The sequence below is a fragment of the Poecilia reticulata genome, linkage group LG20 (assembly GCF_000633615.1).
Source record: "Poecilia reticulata strain Guanapo linkage group LG20, Guppy_female_1.0+MT, whole genome shotgun sequence".
Lineage (NCBI taxonomy): Eukaryota > Metazoa > Chordata > Actinopteri > Cyprinodontiformes > Poeciliidae > Poecilia > Poecilia reticulata.
In genome coordinates this window covers 23039553-23054216 of record NC_024350.1, presented here as the reverse complement: position 1 = coordinate 23054216, position 14664 = coordinate 23039553, and the positions used below count along the sequence as shown (strand labels likewise).

General features: G+C 39.8%; 1 protein-coding gene across 4 annotated transcripts in view; it reads left to right on the top strand.

The window, feature by feature from the left end:
• malrd1 (MAM and LDL receptor class A domain containing 1) overlaps positions 1–12396 on the top strand; it is a 42739-nt gene extending 30343 nt beyond the window's left edge. The window contains exons 22-33 of one of the 4 annotated variants that reach the window (XM_008396724.2): positions 77–205; positions 325–483; positions 2884–3041; positions 3609–3810; positions 4338–4616; positions 6298–6423; positions 7846–7912; positions 10383–10474; positions 10594–10690; positions 10788–10848; positions 12078–12185; positions 12282–12396. In XM_008396724.2, the coding sequence (XP_008394946.1) occupies positions 77–205; positions 325–483; positions 2884–3041; positions 3609–3810; positions 4338–4616; positions 6298–6423; positions 7846–7912; positions 10383–10474; positions 10594–10690; positions 10788–10848; positions 12078–12185; positions 12282–12380 (1577 nt within the window). In that variant the 3' untranslated portion in view covers positions 12381–12396. The other 3 variants (XM_008396723.2, XR_001776004.1, XR_001776005.1) reach the window with 3 other exon arrangements.
• Positions 12397–14664: the final 2268 nt, after the last annotated feature.

The window sequence follows — 14664 nt, the reverse complement described above, 5'->3', positions numbered from 1 at the left end:
TCCTTCCTTCCTTCCTTCCTTCCTTCCCTCCCATTCGCCTGCTTCCCTCCCTCCCTCCCTCCCATTCGTGTTTCAGGCGCTGTGGAGCCAGGTAGTTGTCCTGCAGTCACAGACTTTGTGTGTGAGAGCGGCCATTGCATAGAGTCCCACCTGGTGTGTGACAACAAGGCCGACTGTGCCGATGAATCAGATGAGAAGGACTGTGGTAAGTGAAAAGAGGAAATTATTTTTATTTGGTGGTGAGAATGAGTCCATCAGAGCAAAGACAAATAGCTGCTTTCATTACTTGTTTCTTACTTTTCTGTTATCTTTCTTTACTTCTAGACTACATATTTGGCTCACCGGGTGCTTGTGACTTCAACATGGAGGACGACAGGTGGGAGCAGATCTGTCAGCTCTCTCAGGACCCTGACGATGACTTTGACTGGAGGATCGGCCACAAGACAGAGACAGGAGTTGGACCTCAGTCTGACCACAGTCCAGGTCTGCATATGTACAGAAAAGCATGCTTTATTAGCCATGTTTTCTTAAAAAAAAAAAAAAAAAGGATCAAAACCATATAGCAGTAGTTTAGTAGAGTGGAATAGTGAAAGCTCAGAATAATCTTGATAGGTTGTTGTAGAAATTATCTGCTTGATTGGAGTTTTGCTTTGTACGTTTCAGGGATACTAGAGCCGTCCAAAAAGACTGAGAATGACTTTCAAGACTCTGCCATGTTTGTTGTCTTACCATTATTTAATAACATTTTAAACTGAACTCATAGGTCAAAGCCTCATTTTCCTTCAAACCATTGTTAATACAGAACCTATCTGTAGAGTTGTAAATACTATATTGTACAAATGAAAGATGGGATGTGGTAATAGATTTGTTTTATTACTCTACCTGAATGTAATAAAACCTCACTCAGATTTCCACCAAAATCTGCTCTCTTAATTTTCCAACCAATCTACTCAGAAGTTGTCCCAGTACCAGACCAGGCATTATTGTTTGGTGCTTTGCACCGAAATATTATTAATTCTGTCAAAACGACAAAAACAACAACATCTGTTTTCCCCGACACCCTCGATGTTTGCGGCTTTCTGGCAGCGCTCTGCAGTGTCTTTGTACTTGCAACTTGGCAGCTGGGAAACAACAACTTCAGAGGAGCCTGTGAAGGCAGGGTTAACAGAAACATCCAGATGAAAACCAGTCAGAGTTAAACAGAGCTTAAAAGAAGCTGGCCTTGTTTATGCTTTCTACGTATTTTTGTTCTAATAAAAAGGTTACAGTTAGTTTGGTCTACATAAGAAAATGTAACTGTACTCAGGTGGAATTTTTTTTTTCCACCTGAATTTCAGTATTTTCTAGTTTGTTCCTTGTTTGTCTTCTGCAGAGATGATGATAAAATGAGCAGCACAAACAAATGATTTACATAAAAAAGGAAGGAGCACGTTTTCTTTTCTTGTCATGATAAATTGCGTGGTATGCTATATTACATATTAGGAAGAAAACTTACCATGGTTGCATTTGGTACTAAGAGTCTAAGACTAAGAGTCTTCATCAGCAGACAATTAATCATCATACTATCCCAATTGAACATTAGCAGTAGCAGCCTTGGCATCCCTCAAAAGCTGGCAGCAGAGGGATAATTAATGCAAGAGCTTTTTAAAGCAAACAAGAACCATACTAAAACAGAAATAGTCTAATTAAATGATTGCCACATGGAAAATGTCAATAATGACTCAGAAATAATGCTACAACTTCGAAGCTCATGAGGAAGAGAAATCGTGCCACTTTTCTAACTTCCTACTGAGACTAGCTATACCGTAGCACTGATGTAGGCTTTACATGTAAACATGTAAATTGGTTTCTGATCTTTTGTTTATTTCTGTCTTCATCCTTCAATGCTTTTGAATTGTTCTTTGCTGCTGTTTGTGTAAGAAGCTGCTGTGAAGTTGCTTAGTGCTAACGCTAACTTGTACTCGGCAAACAGAGATTCATTATCTGCCACATCATTCTCTCTTTTTCTCATCTCAGTGCTTTAGCTGACAACATCTGCAGGGACCTCTGGTTGATAAAAGAATACAATATTGTTTGCTGTTGTTTCTGGAAAGTTGTTTACTCCACTTCCATCAGCCACCGCCAGGCGTGGGAGGAAGCTCCTTAGCTTGCATGCTATGCTTCTCGTGGTTTAGAGGGAAATGTGAGGCTTCTTTATTGTGGTTCTCATACAGAAAGGTAAAATCGTTCTTGATTGCACAGATACTGTTTACTCGTTATATCACATCCTGTTTGTTTTACCTCCTGGACGATAAACCTGGAGACAAATCTGTTTCCAGTTGCAACTCTTAACACTTTAATCACCTTCTGCAGGCCAAACTGTTTTTATTGACTGTAAAGATGAATGTGCTCATTCATTGCTTGCTCCCTTCATTGCGGCACATCAGTAAAGTTGAAAACAAGGACAGCGATTGTGTGGTCTTCCTGTAGTCACATTATAAGCTGGATCAACACGTGTGCAGAGCTGATCTATGACAACAGTCTTTGGGTGTTTTGTTTTTTTTCTTTGTTTTGTTTTTGAGCCACAGGAGGATCAAGTGTTGTGGGCGGGAGAAGGGTTTGCTGTCCGCTGTGGGTTGTGATGACTTTAAATTCCTCCTAACTCATGTGGAAAACTCCCACTTTGTTCTGGCTTTGCACAGAGGCTGTTTCATCTCTCAGTGTAGCCGAGCTGAAGAAGCTCTCTGCAGTATTTGGCTGCAGGCATCACCATTTCACAGCAATCCTTTCCTGTCCAAACATACCCTGTTTTGTTGTCAGTGAAGCTGAAACAGGACGGGTTTTATGAAATCTTTTAAGTCCTAGCTTACATGAATGTTACATTGATTGCATCTATCTCCGTAGATGGCGGTGGAAACTTTCTGTACATAGACTCAGCCACTCAGAGGGAGGGTGATGTTGCCAAGGTGACGACGACAACCCCATTTCCTGCCAGCATCGGTCTATGTCACCTGCGCTTTTGGTTCTTCATGTACGGCTCGCCCAGAATGGGAACTCTGAAGGTGATCCTGTCACCAAAAATTACTAAAAAAAATCTTTAATTTATCACAAATGTATGTTTTGTTTGACTGAAGCCAACTTTGCACATTGCTGTCTGCCAATTAGTGCATATTCACCGAAAAATGTTCAAATAAAGGCTCCAAGCAGCTCCACTTACAAACTTAATTAGTCACATTTGTCTTTTTCTGGACATATTTGTTAGCCAGATTATCTTCAAAAAATAAATATCTGAAAAAGAAGCCTTATTAGACCTTTGGAAAGCCAAGAAGATTTTGAAAGAAAGAATATGTCAGGGCATAAAGTAACCAGTTGAGAAGCAAAAAGGATATTGGAAATATAAAGGGAAACTACTATATCTGCAGATATGTGTTGAATCAGAAACATTTTGGAGACTAAGACACAACAAACACAAAGGGTCATTTGTTATATTATTACTGCTTTATATTATTAAAAGCATCAAGCTTCCTCCACCAACTAATAGGTTCTTCATCACATTGGGTTCTCTTTGATCAAATGTATTACCAATGTAGTACAATACATTTTTAACCTCATGTCCCCCAATACTTTAGGTTTATACCGTTGGACCTAATGGGACACCTTTGCTTATGTGGGCCACTACTGGAAACCATGGAAACCAATGGACATATGCCAACATCATCCTGTCTAACACGAAAGATTTCAGAGTGACCTTCCAGGCGGAGGTGGGTGGAGACATGTGGACGGACATCGCCCTGGACGATATCTCGTACACAGCAGAGTGTGTGGTCGGAGGTAAAAGATATTAAAGTTTTATTTGGCCTCTTTGCTCTCTCATTTTGCCTCTCCTGGTTTCTTCCGCTTCTACTACTGCCCTCATTTTTCATTTCCTCCCGTTTTCACCTTCTCCAGCTTCTCCCTTTCCCTTTGTGCTCTGACGTTCCACCCTCCATTCCTGGGTTTCCTCATAAACAAGGCGAACCCTCGGGGAGAGGGGGAGAGAGTCAGTGCAGCCTGTTGCCCTGTAGGTCCGTATAAATTCACTCTGGAGATCAGGTCATTGCTGAGAGCTAGCACAACTGGAGGAAAAGCAATTACATTTATATTGTGTTGTTTCCTCAGCCTCACCTCTCTGCTCACTCTTCACTTCTCTCAACTGACTTTCCAAAGACTTTGAAAACCTAAAGAAAAAAAAAAAATCCTGTTTCTGTTTCAAGCAGCCATCAGAGTTTCCCCAGGGAAGGATGTTTAATTTGTGTAAGCAAAAAAAAAAAATCAATAAAGTAGATTAAGTTTTACATTTACGTGTATCTCCATCCCAGGACCATTAACTCCTCAGCCTTTGACCTGTGACGCTGACCAGTTCCAGTGCACGCACTCGTTCCAGTGTATCCCAAAGACCTGGTGGTGTGACGGCTCTCCGGACTGCACGGATCAATCTGATGAAGAGCGCTGCCCGACTGCCCTGCCTGGAACCGTTCCTCCTCAGGGCGACTGTCCCGACGAGAATTTCCAGTGTTCGGACCTTCGGTGTCTCCCTGCCTTACTGCGCTGCGATGGAGTTTACGACTGCCCCAACGGAGAGGATGAGCACAGCTGCCGTGAGTTTATGGTCACGTTGTTATTTGAAAACATCTACTGCAGTTCTTTAAGACATTTTGTGATAATTAATGTTTGCAGGGGGGAAATAAATATGAAAAAAAGATTCATTTATTTGCGAATGATTTAATAATCTCTTGAATTTCTTTTCTACAAAGGGGTAGTTCTAACAAATTCAATATTTTCTTGAAAACTCATTGTCAGTTTTTCACAATAAGAGTTGCATGTTTAAAACGTCTTCTTAATCTACATTACACTGGATGGATTCATGTCAAACTGTATTGCAATGTCAAGTAGACATGGGCGGTTTACCTATGTCAAGATTTTGAACAGCAACGATTTTAAATGTGCTAAAATTGTTTGCCTTGTTGTTGTTTTGGTTAAAAATCCTTTTAATAAGATTACTGAGAAAGTGCCAGAGCAACCAGTCTGTTCACATGATAGAGTAAGCTGATGATTTCTCTTTCAAACTGTTGCTGCAGACTGCTGGTGAGCTGGCTGAATGAAGAGCGCCACACTTTTTGCACCTTTACGAAAACTAATATTAAATTCAGCGGATGTTAGTTTCATGTTTCAGCTTCAGTTTATGCATCAGAATTAAAATCCGTTAATGTTTCTTTTATTTTTGGATCAGAAGTAATTAGTCTATGTTCAACATCTGCATGTAAAATTTCTGTAAATACTATGAATCTGTTGTATTTTTGTTACTGTGAGAATTTAATACCAGCTACAGAGTCCAGCCTCTGAAAAAAAGGCTTTCTGGGAAACATTAAACTGTTAATTATTTATTTTGCACAAATGAAAACATGATATAAAAACCATTAGACAGACCAAACCTTTGGCTGTAACTATAATTTCCTTTTTATATAAAAAAAAATTCAATGTTTATACGTTTTCAGAATAATAATTTTATACCCACCATGCATGTTGAGAGATGAAAAGAAAATCAAAAACTCAGAAAAACTGATATACATGCATATGTTGCGTCAGATCTCACTATGTTAAAGTGTGTGTGCATGAATGAAGAGCAGTTATTAGACTATTATGATTAGTTTGACCAACTTTATTACTTTGTCATGGAAAGAAACAGACTCTACAGAACAAAAAGTTATGACAGCAACAATTGTAGATAACGCATATTGGAGGAAACAGCAAGGTCAGGAAAAATGGCCACTATGCTCCCCAGCAGCTTAGTTTAAGCGAATCTACCTAAAAAAATAAAGAAAGAAAGCTTTCAGCCTAATCTGGAGAAACCTAAGAAGTGAATGATGTGACTCCCTCTCTGCTTTTAAAAATGCCAGGACCCACCAGCAAACCCGCAGTCTGGGAAAAACAAAAAACGAGTTCATAAATCTCCAGCACAAGGTGGAGCTTGGTGATTCAGACCTCTAAATGTACAAACGAAGAATTTAAAATTCCACTCAGAAATCAGCAGAGAGAGAAGTTAGAAGTGGAGAAATATGAGCTCTCCTTTAGATTTTTATAAAAATAAAAAAACGCTCACTGCGTCTTCTGAAGGCTTTTCACAATACTATCAGTCTCAACTGCTGAACAAAATACAGAAGTAAACAAAAGAACTGCCAGCAGATTGGATTCAGTGATTAGAAACATTGACTTTTACTGCCCCAGTTTCTTTCTTCCTGTTCAGTTCATTCTTCTCGTGTGTCATCATCTTTTCACCAGCGTTGCTGCAGTGTGAGCCGGGAGAGCTCGTGTGCGAGAGTTGGCCCGGTTGCGTCCCGCTTCACATGCGCTGCGACCGCTCCGCCGACTGTCAGCCGTTCCACTCAGACGAGTCCAGCTGCCATGGTAACGTGCTTTCTTTTAGCTGTTAATTGCCTCTACGACGTCCCGTCATGTCACAGGTTGCATCAACTGAGAAATTATAATGACCTCCCTTCTGCCTGTATACACTCAAGGTGGAAATGACTGCATTAGCCGTGCATTTCTTTTGCCGATCTTTTCTGAAGTCTGCAATTATATAAGTGGTTTTATTTATTTATTTATTTATTTTTTCATTAACTTCTTTTCGAGCTTTGATGTCAGTCTTTACACATTTTCTTAAAACATTTCATCATCTTCGTTGAGACAGATCACACACCTATGTTCTGTTTGTGTCCATACACTCATGGGGCGTCCATCACTTTCAATTTAAATGCTGCTAAAACTTCATTCATGCCTGCTTACTTCAAACCTGCAGCTTTGCAAAGATTTTAATGTACAGCATACATTCAGTGTCGCAGATTATTTGAGAATTCACCAAAACTTGTAATGTTAGCAATTAAAATGTATTAATCTAGTCTAGTTTAATTTAATCTAATCTAAAGTCTAGCTGCAGTAACTCTTTTGTCATATATCAAAGAGAAATTACATGTGGAAATTTTCGACTGAAAACTAAACACTTTCAACCATCTGAGACTTGGCAAATGTCCAGGGTTCATCCCTTATTCTTCTATATTTCTTATTTTAAGTTGATTTTAGTCTTTTAAAATGGCCCTACATTATGCTTCTACAGACTTATGAAGAGTTTTTTTATTTATCTTTGTGTTTGCAGTGCTGTACCTGAGTTATTTCAGAGCGCTGGTTAAGCCTTATAACACTGGCAAATAAATCAGTCACCAACAAAAACAAAATTGAAGTGATGAAGCAGTTTTTGACAGCACAAGTTTTCAGATTGTTTGTGCAAAGAATAATCTTCATAGATTATATCTAGTTTTCATATGATTAATAATCTAGGAGCATCCAGAGCAATCAGAAATCACTTGATTTTTTTTTTTTAAATCTAAATCCAGCTCTTCTGTGCAAAGGCGTAAATCCCACCTGATTATTGGGGAGGGGGACCATAAACAGGGAAAAATTCATCCTTATTTTTTTTCTTAGCGAAATGGCAGATTTACTTCATTCTTTGTCTCTATTGCCTTTTTATATTGATATTGTTTAAGCACAAAGGTATGTTTTATGATTTCTTTGGGGGGACCATTCTGGATTTTTCCAAATTGGGGCGGGGGGATCCCCTCGACCCCCTCGGGATTTACGCCCATGTTTCTGTGTGCCATGAAGACCAAGGAACACAGCTGTTAGGTCAAGGAGAAAGTTGTGCATAATTTTAAAGCTGTGTTAAGGTATTAAACGTTTTTGAACATCTAGTAAAGTTATTCAGGACAGACATCAACAATCGCAGCATATTTTGCTTGTTTATATTTGCAAATGTGAATTTGCTTTGTTTTGCAGAGTGCCCTCCAATGTACTGCCAGGATCACGGTTCATGCCGTCTTGAGGAAAACGGACCTCTGTGCTTGTAAGATGCAGGCTGATGCACAAAAGTCTACAGATATGCATTGTTTTTGTTCGTTCCTTTGTCTCCACTACCCTTTATCTTTTTGTTTCAAAAATGAAAATCCTGACAACCTTTACTTAAAAAACAAGACATGCTCTGTGCTTATCCCTTTTGATTAAACGTAGAGCTTCTGCATAACGTTTCCTGGGAATCACTTCTTCCAGTAATACAAACCACAAAAAAAAAAAAGCTGTGCATTAGAATGATGTCCTTCCATTTCAGCTTTTACCTTTCAAAAAGCACGTTTGCTTGAATGATGCGCCATTCTCTTTGTTGGAGTTTCCTTCTTTTCATTATAATTAAGCTCATGAATGGAGTTTCTCTGCATCAGCAGCTTGGAATGTCAGCGCTGAGCGATTTCACTATGAAGGTAGGAAAGCTGTTATGGGACTCGCTGCAGAATCTGCTAACATCATTATGCATAAGTGAATTCTCTCTGAGATGTTCACATTTCTCATTTCTCTGCAAAAACAAAAAGATGAGTTCTGCAGCAGGTCCTTAAAAAAGCACAGAAATGGACCTGAACCAGCAAACGCGACAGCGTTTCTTGAAAAAGTATTTCTTGCTTCTACTTATAGAAATCAATGGACAAAATTTAAAAAAAATCTTTTTTTGTCAGAAGGTTCCTGCTTTTCTGTTTTACAGTAGAAATTTAGTTTGTATTTTCTTCATCTATTTTCTTTGTAGTTCACACATTTTCATAATTTTCTCACTACATTGGACCCATATTGGCACATTTATACAGCTATGTAAAAAGTATTACATTTTAGTATTATAATCAAACAGTGAGAAAATAGAATACTTCTATTTAATCTTGAGAACAGATTTATTTTGAGTCTGAACTATTTCTGTTTTGATCTGATTTGTTTTAGATCATTACCCTGAATCACCTAGCAACAACTCATTTTTAGTCAAATTGCAGGCTTACAAATTAATAATCACAAAAAAATCCTTGTATGTACTACAGAAGATACTTTTCTTTTATATGAATTGCCAGGGTAGAACTAACCTTGACAATTCCCACACATAATTATTTCCTAATGTGGGGCCATTATTCCACACATTTTTTTCCCTGCAGTTTTCAGTATTAAATTAGTCTATGGCAATAAAAGAGGCTGTTAGAATAAGGTGTTTTATACATGAACGATAGAGGAATTTACATTTTAAACTGAATTAACTGTGGATTGTCTGGATCAGACCACCCTGAATTTTGGTCTGCAGCCATTTTGCTTTCCAACCAACTCCCCACTCCGTGTTAAGAAAAAAAACTCATAAAGTGTTGATCACCAAAGCTTCTTTCTTATTAAAGGTTTCTGTTTCTTTTTTTTTTTTTGTCCCACATTTTCCACCGCCTTCCATTAATTTGTAAGAGGAAGTTACTGCCGACATCCACTGCTCAGTGTTTGGAGCCCATGAAGCTTTTCCAGCGTGCAAGACGGCAGTGCAGCAGATCCCAAGCCCAGCGCTGGGAGGACACCTCAGGCTCACTGTTGGCATCAGGTTCCTCCAGGGAACCGGGCCAGGAACGGCCCACTGTCACACAATCTGGATGCTGACTCCCTCTGAATGATAATGCCACTGTCTGTCTTCGCTGGAAGCTGTGTGTTTCCCATTACAGGGTCAAATATCAAGATGATACTGAACAGATGCTGACTTGGAGCTGAGTCTCTGTTCGGGAGAGGAAGAGCTCACTCGGTTTCCCAGACATGCACCAGGCCAGGCCGGCCAAACTATTTCCAGAGTTTCCGAGCTGGACGTCCAGCAGATATTTCTCACACCACTTTTAGAAAGGGAAATGGCTCGACAGACAATATGCACTCAGATGCTTTGTGTGCTGTACTGTATTAGAATATTACATAAACAAGCAATCCTATTGCAATCTTTTCTATCATACTTTGCCCTTATTCCCATGTTTCTGAGGCAGAGGGTGAACCTTTTCTGACCCTTAAAAATGAGATTTATTTAATACCTTGATCTGGACCTTTAACATTTGGGATTTTATTTGGATATCACTCGTTTGTAGTTGTTTTACCACACGAACGGATTACAACAAACTGCTGTGAAATTTACAGATGCCAATTCAGTTTTACAGCAAAGTTGTGGTGGTAACTGGTGCCAGTATTCATAGTGGATGAAATTTTCACCATGCATGCTTTAAGACAAAATCTATGCAAAATTCAACTAATTTATCTGAACTATACTAGAAGGGCTTTTGGCAAACAAACAAACTGACAAAGTTTTGTTCTTTTGTGTTTTTAATTTCAAAGGAAGCATTTTTCTCTTTAACCGATACAAAATATTTTGTGTTTATGTTCCTTTACTTTATTGGAAGATTCTACGTTTGGTTTTTTTTTTGCATGCCAAAATAAAGCATGTGATTCCTGCATCCCTTTAAACACACGTGTGGTCACCTCTTTGTGTTTGACTGCAGGTGTGAGCCGGGATGGTCGGGCAATCGCTGCCATGTGAAGGAGAAACCGTCCCTCACCACCTCATCACCAACTGTCCAAGCCACGCAGCTTGGTAATAAAGATGCACGCCTCTTGAAACCTCCTGCATTAAACCGTCTCATCTACATCTGCATCCTTGAAGCTAATAACTCCTCAGTTAACGACAGGATCGAACGTGTCCCTCTTGTCTAGATTCGGTTTACGCTGGCATCGGCATCGGCCTGGTGCTGCTCTTAGCTGGACTCGCCGTGTGCTTTCTTGCCCTGTGCAAGAAAAAATGTGGCTTTGTGTGAGTCCTGGTTTTTCTGTTTCTATATGTATATATATATATATAAGATCCCGGTTCTGTTAAATAAAGTCATGAGCATGTTTTACTGGATCCACAGAAAAGCTGACCCAATGAAATACGGCGTGATGGATAATCCGAGCTTTGACTGGAGAGCAGAGGTCAGTGCACAGAAATGTCCAATCAATCACCGGTGGAGTCATTTTGGGTTTCTTAGCTGCACAAAATTCATTTTTCCACCATTTGGTCCCACACTTATTCAATAAGTGGAGCCAACATGAGAGGAGGTCAGAAGGTGATCGCCAAGCCTTTTTGCTTGATTAGGTTTTTGATTTAGGATTATTGATTTAGCCTCTCATGAGTGCCTCTGCAGTGTTTAGGGGCTGCTCAATACACACTCTGCGACACATGTAGGACCATAAACAACCAGTGTGATCAGCTGCCAAACCAAAAGACACAAAGCCTTTTGGGTAGCAGCGTTTGCTCGAACAAAAAGGGTTTTATTCTCACACAGATGTTGCTATTATTGTTCTCCGACTGCACGCCTTGTTCCCTGCAGTTTTAATCTCAATAGTCATTCCTTGCCGTCATAAAAAGCACCACACACACACACACAGGAGACGATACGATCACAGCCGTTCCGTTGCTGTAATGGCTGATGTGTGACTTTGGAGGATTCATATGAGCGGATCAGGAGAAGAAAACAAGTGCATTATGTGTTCAAACACGTAGAAAGTCATTTTTATCTGGTTACCGAGTCAAATAAGAACACTAGAAAGGACTTGGAGCGCCTCAACTGTAATGACATTTAATGTGGTCATTATAGAATAATAGACTGTGCTGTGTCTTTTTCCTGATGTGTCTCATAAAACCTTTTAAGTAACACAAACATCCATAAGAGAAGTAATAACTCTCCGGTGTGGAGAGGGCTGCTCTGTCTATCCATCTTCAGGTTTTTTCCATAGCATTTTAAAATTAATTCAGAGAAATATCAATCAAAAACACACATATATATATATGTATATAAAAATGTGTTGCTTAATAACAAATGTGCAGCTCGTTGTCCAGCAATTTGATTCAGCACAGACACAAATACATTATAAAGCAGTTCTGCTTTGTGCATTAATACTGACATTGTCAGCGTCCCTCTGCTGCCACCCTACCACTGAGGATGCAGCTATTATTAGAGTGTGAGTCTCAACTCATATCTCTGCCACTTCAGCACTTGTTTTGCCGAGCGCTGGAAGATAGTAGACGATGAAACGTTTTTATTGAGGTTAGGGATGTAATTATAAACGCCCGACTGCATAACAGGTCAGTCCGGTCACTTCCCCTTATCCAAGTGCTCTCGCACATTATGGCTCATCTAATCTTTTTTTGTTGTTCTCAGAATCCATCAGAGGACAAAAGTCCAGACAGCGGCCCATCCATTAACCCCAAAACGAGTGAGGGTCTTGGGTTTCCTATCAGCGTCTACCCCTGGAGAAGAGAGGTGGAGGTGAGTTGTGTCCGCCTCGGCTTTTGACCTCCGACTGTGCGTATACGTGTCTGTAATGTGATCCTCGTCTCTTCTTTCTGCATTTATCTGCAGCAGGGTTCAAACTGGAAAGACGCCAAGCTATCCTTCTCCAACCCAATGTACAATTACCCCGGTGACATTAATGGCCCTGGCAACAGAAGCTCAGAAGAATAAAATCGATAAAACTTGATGGATTGTTTTTTGGCATGTTTCCATGACGTTAAAACACATCGGTAATCTGAAAAATAGCGAGAGAAAAAACAACTTATGCATATTGTGTAGATATGAACTTTTGGGAAAATTGTGAAGATAATCTTTGAAATGTTAGTTCTTTATGTCGCTGTTGTAAATGTTTTTTGTTTTTTTTTGATCAAGTATTACATAAAAAACAACCCAAAAATAAAAATAACGTCACCAGAGAAAAGAAAAAAATATGATGCAACTTTTGCAACAAGTGTTAAGTCATTCCTACAGAAGTCTCACTTTAGAGCATTATTTGGCTGCCCTCTTGATCTAAAATAAATGTTATATTTAAAGTTTATATAGCTGTAGACAACATTCAGAGTAAACGCCCTATTTACAGTATTACAGAGCCTCCGAAGTCTGCACAGACTTCATTTTATTCTTGTGATGACAACAATGAGAGCATATTTTGAACTGAAGCAAAATAAAAACATAACTGTGAAGAGTTAGGGAGGGATACCGTCCGTCCATCTGTCCATCCCGTTTTATGAAAATGTCTTTTGTTTCAACTACAGATTCAAGTCTTTTGATGTATGCTTTCACCATCTGTGCACATCAAGAGACTAAAACTGTAACAACTAAAATACTTATAAAACAATATATCCGCCCCCCCCATCTACTTTTGCACTATTTTGTGTCAGTGGGTCACATGAAATCCCCCCAAAATACTTTGAGGTGGATTTTACAGAATTTTCAGTCAGATTACACTTCAGCAATGAAGAATAGGTTTTATTTTAAGGCTTTTTACACAAACGCATTTATGCCTATTGAAGTGCATCAATAACTTATTTCTGCCTCAAGAAATAAGAAGATGCCGCCACCATAGATTCCAGGTTGCCTTTTAGTTCCACAATAAGAGAAGCTGATAGGATCAGTCATTTTTGTCAGATTCTCCATCACAGCAGAGTCTCTGTTGAGTGTGTAAGTGCAGTACATATTTGATGTCCACCGGTTTGATAAAAATGAACAATGTCAGGCCGCCGAAATGAAAAATACAATCCAGTGAAAGAAATTTGCTGCCAAGCTCAGCCACCGAAAAGCAACAGCTCAGCCTTTTTGCAGTCTCTCCATCGTTTTTTTTCCCCCTTCCACCACACAACAATCAAACATGCACACACAAACATTAGAGCCTTCCACTTGTCATGCACAGCAGCTGGCCGAAAACCTGCAGCAATCGGTGCGCCTGACCTGGGAAAACTCTCTCTGGTAGCTTCGTTATTCGTGCAGCTGAATGGCTCAGAGAGGAGCCACTGCGTGCCACGAGCTTTTGTTTCTGAAGCAACATCAGTCAGCTTTTTCCCCTTTGAAGCTATTGTGACAGTTGTGCTCACCACCAGGCTCAGTCCAGCCAAAAGGTCACCGTGTTTTTTTTGTGTATGTCGCCGTTCAGAGACGTCTCTGTAATAAAAGTGCTCCCGTAAAGTTCATCTGCGAGAGCCTTTAGGGACTTTTATTTGAAAATAAGAGTTGACTTTTGTATTTGTTAACAAGCTTCCACTTAGTGCTGTCTTGGTTGAGTACAGTAAGGGTTCCCACTGGACTGAGGAGCAGCCCAGCATTTTATTTTTTTTAATCTTTTTTAGTGTGAGTGCATGACAAAATGACTGATTCACCTCTGTTTTAACTGAGCATGACGCTCTTTGCTGACTGTCTACTAGAGTTTCCAGCTCATTGATTCGGCAAAAGACAGAAGAAGACGACCAGTGAGCCGTTTCTGATTAAACGTGCAGTGATTCTGGAGGCTGCAAAAGGGTTCAAAAAGACTCCGTTTAGTTTGGTGCCTTTGAGCGGCTAAATATTTTTTTTCCGTTGGCTTGCAAATGTTGCAGTAGACTTAGAAAAATTCTCAAGTTTTAACAATTTACGCTTCCTTTTCTGTTCAACAGATACATTGGCCATTATAACTGACTATTATGACTGCTGAATGCTGATATTTCTATTTGATTAATAAAGGACTGCTTTTCAGAGGTGTTTTTGTACTGGTGAATGACTCTGCTACAGATACACCACCTCCCCAAAGTATAGGGTCACCTCAGTGAACTCCAGCTGTGATAGGATGCCACCTGTGCTATGAGTCAGGTTGTAAACTCTCTTTCCCTCCTGCTTATTCCACAGTCAGCTGTCAGAGGAAGGAATCTGGGAACATTTTATGCAGTGGGGTCACATAAAATCAGAGTGGGGTCAGAGGAAGCTGGGGGGCATCTTTCAGTGGAGT